We start from the raw sequence: 4,159 nt of genomic DNA, 5'->3' as shown, positions 1-4,159 counted from the left end.
AGGTCCTCTGGGAAAGAGATTGCCTACTGAGGCCCAACTTAGGGGTGGGAGACTACTGTGAAGTGGCAGAAACTGACAAAAAAATATCTTGCCAGAGAATCAATGCCAACTCATAGCAACCTTAGAAGACAGGGTAGAACTGTTCAGGGGAATACAAAGCCCGGGTTTTCTCCTGCAGAAAATGACAGGGTAGATCGACAGGGAACAGGTCCTAAGTGGGCACTGGGGGGCCCCTCCCCCCTGGGTTCCGTGTGCAATGCTGTTGTGTCTTTGGTTCCTCGGGCAGGTCACCTGGTCTTCTGGGGAGGGCCCTGGTTGAGCGCAGCAGCCCCATCCAGCTGAGGGGCAAGATGCTGGCTGCTCACAGGCGGAAGTGCCGACTCTGCTGCAGCCTGATGAGCTGGCACCGAGGTGGCCTGCTCTCTTCATTCCCTGCCCTTTGGTGACAAGGGCTGAAGGCTCTCTCTCTGCCGGCCCCGATGGCCACTGTGCACAGGGATGCAGGGTGACTTCTACCAGACCTGGAAACAGGCCTCTCCACTCTCCCTGGATCTCAACCTCGTGCCTCCAATTTGTGTCCAATACTCATGCAAATGAGGGAGCAAGGGCATGAGTGAGGCGAGATGCTGACCATTCCAGTGTTCAGAGCCCCAGATGAGGAGGGAAAGAAAGAGCCAACCTAGGGTGACGTTCCATGAAGGAATTCTGGGAGAACCCAGGCCGAAGAGCTGAGTCTAAGCTACTGTGAGAACCTTTATTGCTTAACCTGCAGAGCATTCTCGACAGAGTCTAAGGGAGAACAGAGGCAGGAGGGGCAGTTAGGGAACCCGAGCCTGGAAATCCTTTCGGAAGGGGTTGGGGTCCTACCTAGATGGATCCACAAACTTGCAGAAGGGACAGCATCTCAGTTGAGCAGGGCGGAGCGACAAAACAATGAAACAGGAAGGAGGACTTCCTAAGAACTAATGATTTCAGAGCTCAAGTAGGGGCACCTCGGACAGATGTTGATTCAGTTTCTGGTCAGGAAGTCACCATTGGAGGGAAGGGCCATAGGTCCTGGCGTCAGCTTTCTTGCTTAGCCAACAACCTCCTTTAAGGCCGCCTCCAGCGTTGGGAAGGAGTACTGGTAGCCCGTAGCCAGGGTCCGTCGGGGGATCACCTTCTGGCCCTCCAACAGCATGATGGCGCGCTCCTGTCCAAAGACAGCCTGCACCACGGCGCTGGGGAGCGGGATGAAGGCTGGGCGGCCCAGGGCAGCTCCAAAGGCTTGTGTGAACTCCGCATTGGTGGTTGCAGGGGCTGGAGCCACTCCGTTCAGGACTCCTTGCACGTGTCTTTCTTCAAGGGCGTGGGCCAGAATCCCCACCAGGTCACTGATATGAATCCAGGGGAAGAACTGGTGGCCTGAGCCAATGGGCCCCCCCAGGCCCAGGCGGAAGGGCAGCAGCATGTGGCCAATGGCACCGCCCCCTCGGCCTAGCACAACCCCTAGAAAAGGCAGGGAGGATGGTTATGAGGAGGCCCCTCTGAGTACAAGCGACCCACTGTTCCTCCCCACCCTTTACCCCCTCTTATCCTCTCCCCTCCCAACGAGGCTCTGAGACTGAGCTCCCATCTGAAAGCTGACCTGAAGAAGTGGGTCTCTTTGGCCCCCTGGAAGCTCACTTCTGATCCCACTGCCCCCAAGGCCAGAGAGGCTGTCCTAACCCAATCTGCTTCTCACCAGAGCGCACCACCACCTGGCGTGTCGAATCTCCAGGAAGCTTGGCTGCAGCTTCCCACTTGGTGACGAGGTTGGAGAAAAAGTCAAAATCCCCTCCAGGACTGTCCTCATCGTACTCCGAAGTCAGGCTAGGCTGGTAGTAAGCTGCCAAGGAACACCATCTGTTGGTCCTTGCTCCTACCTGGTATTTGTGGTGAGGCTCCCCTTGCCTTATCGGGCTTGGCCCCGGGCACCTCCCACCGAAGACAGACAGGAATGTTCTCCCTGCGCTGCTCCAGGGCACTGGTCAGGGAGGAACGCTCGTTTTATCTGTGGCTGTAGGGGTTGAGAAGTCTCTGGGTGCAGAAGTCTCTCGCTGAGAACAGAGACTTGAGTGCCAGGCTTCTGAGTTTCCGTATGGGGACACTAACAGTCCCGACTCACAGGGTGGATGTGAGGAGTAACTGAAGCAATTCGGGAAAAGCACTCAGATTGATCTCCGGTGTACAGGACGGGCTTTATGGAACGAAACAATAATGGAATTTCCCCGCAAACTTGTAGAAGCTTCCTTGTACATTAGAACTGTTCTCAGTTATTTGGTCCCAAAGGTGAACTACAAGGATCAAGACCTCGGCTCCCTACTAACTGTGATGTGAGAGACTAGGAATTTGGGAACAGACAGAATTTTCCTTGGCACAGGGAGGTATGCTACCTTCCCTCTTTCACCGAGGGCCCCTGCTTCTCAGTGAAGGTATACAAAGTCAGGGAATTGTGCCTGTGAGGAGGCTAGGGCTCTGAGCTAGGGAGAGCGTGGTGAATTTGAACTGCTCCCTCAAACTGCAAAGGTCTGGCTGATGTAGAGGGTTGGTGGAATGGGGCGTACCTACACCTGTGACTAAGATCCAGGTCTTGGGGGGTTCTGGGGCCTTGGAGATGGTGCTGGCCAATAACTGGGTGGTCTCCAGGCGGCTGCTGAGAACCTCCTTTCGAAAGGCTTGATTCCACCTGCAAGGAAAAACAAAGGGTGGTGGTGGTGGTGGGTACAGTCACTAAAATGCCCTTCTCCATCCGCCTGGGCGAGTTCAGGGAACGCGCGGGGCGTGTGCACGGGTGCATTTTGGTTCTGGTCAAAAGCTGTTGTGACTTAGAGAAATGACCTGTCTCCTGTCGAGGCAAAAAGCATGTTTATCTTGGGCATCCTGAGTGACAGTGCAGGGCGAATCGGCAGAAGGGTGGGTGTGAAGAGGTGGGACAAGGAGAGAGAGCTTCCTCCATCTGATCTGGAAGTTCCAGCATCCACTAGCTGCAAAGCCCCCCTCCGATTCGGCCCCTCTCCTCCCTCCGCACCGGAGGCTACCGGCTGGGGCCCCGGCTGACCTGCGGAGAGGGTTGAGAATGTTCTCCCCGGCCAGGTTGACTGCGGCGTCACAGCGGGGCAGCCCACTCTTAGCCAGCTGGTCCTGCACGGGAGAGGGAACTGTGCCCGGGGCCCGGGCCCCGCCCCGCCCCACCCCGCCCCGCGGCCCGGCGTACCCACGTGATCCGGTCTGGCCCGGGCGTGCGCGAGGCCAACGTCACCTGGTGGCCCCGAGCTTTCAGCAGCCGGACCAGGGCTGTCCCTATGAAGCCCGTCCCGCCACCTGGGAATGGAAACGGGAGTCGTTTATACTCCCCGGGCTCCTCCTCCCTGCGCCCCCCGCCCCCCCTTCGGGCTCCAGAACGCTCCCCGCTCCCCGCGACGCAGGGTGACGCTGGTCCTCGGAAGTGAAGAACCCCCCTCGGTGGCACCGTTGCCGGTGCCCAAGGCCCCGTCTTCTCTCGGCGACGGCTTCCCTGCCTGCATCCGACGCTAGTTTTTCCTCCACAAACACGCCCCGACTCCCTTTCGGGCCTCCCTACCCACGAGCACTCGCATAGCGACCAGCACTTCAGATTTAGGAGTGAGGTCACCCGCCCCGCCCTATCCCGGGGCTGCAACGACGGAGGCGTCTTTGCGCATGCGCCGCAGCCCCCCCTCAGGTGCGACGGGGATGGAGAATGGGCGTGGCCCGGCGGGGGAGAGGCCCAAGAATTTAAAGAGCTAGGACGTTTAGTTCTCCTGGGAGTTCACCAAGTGTTCTGAAAACGTTTATTTCCCCGCGTTGGGGTTGCCTTTTGACCTCACCCCACCTCCCAAAGGGGGCATTGGTGACGTAGTGTTACACACTGGGCTGCTAACTGCAAGGTCACTTCCACCCGCCCTGCTGGATAAAGTGAGGCTTTCTGCTTAACGTTCCAGTCTCAGAAACCGGCAAGGGCGGTCTCCCCCGGTCCATATCGAGTTGATAGCAGTAAGTCTGGATTTTTGGTTTGGCCATGTAGTAGGCTATCTATGTTGGCCACTAGTTTGAACCCACCAACCGTTTTGAGGATGAACCAAAAAAAAAAAAAAAGGCCAAACCAAACTCACTGCCACCT

At 57.5% G+C, this 4,159-nt stretch overlaps 1 protein-coding gene across 3 annotated transcripts; it reads right to left on the bottom strand.

The window, feature by feature from the left end:
* Positions 1-740: 740 nt before the first annotated feature.
* Positions 741-3,694, bottom strand: SDR39U1 (short chain dehydrogenase/reductase family 39U member 1). Of its 3 annotated transcripts, none has more exons than XM_075531498.1 (6): positions 3,602-3,694; positions 3,236-3,342; positions 3,080-3,162; positions 2,586-2,707; positions 1,724-1,867; positions 741-1,488 (listed from the first exon to the last, which is right to left on the bottom strand). In XM_075531498.1, exons 1-6 carry the CDS (start codon positions 3,615-3,617, stop codon positions 1,076-1,078), a joined length of 885 nt encoding a protein of 294 aa, XP_075387613.1. In that variant the 5' UTR covers positions 3,618-3,694; the 3' UTR covers positions 741-1,075. The 3 variants fall into 3 exon arrangements, with proteins under 3 accessions (XP_075387613.1, XP_075387615.1, XP_075387616.1); XM_075531500.1 differs by having other exon boundaries at positions 3,281-3,342; positions 3,602-3,671; XM_075531501.1 differs by lacking the exon at positions 3,080-3,162 and having other exon boundaries at positions 2,590-2,707.
* Between the last annotated feature and the right edge of the window lie 465 nt (positions 3,695-4,159).

This window comes from Tenrec ecaudatus, chromosome 14, assembly GCF_050624435.1.
Source record: "Tenrec ecaudatus isolate mTenEca1 chromosome 14, mTenEca1.hap1, whole genome shotgun sequence".
In the NCBI taxonomy this organism is placed as follows: Eukaryota; Metazoa; Chordata; class Mammalia; order Afrosoricida; family Tenrecidae; genus Tenrec; species Tenrec ecaudatus.
The sequence above is the reverse complement of the archived record's forward strand: the minus strand, read 5'-3'. Positions and strand labels throughout refer to the sequence as shown.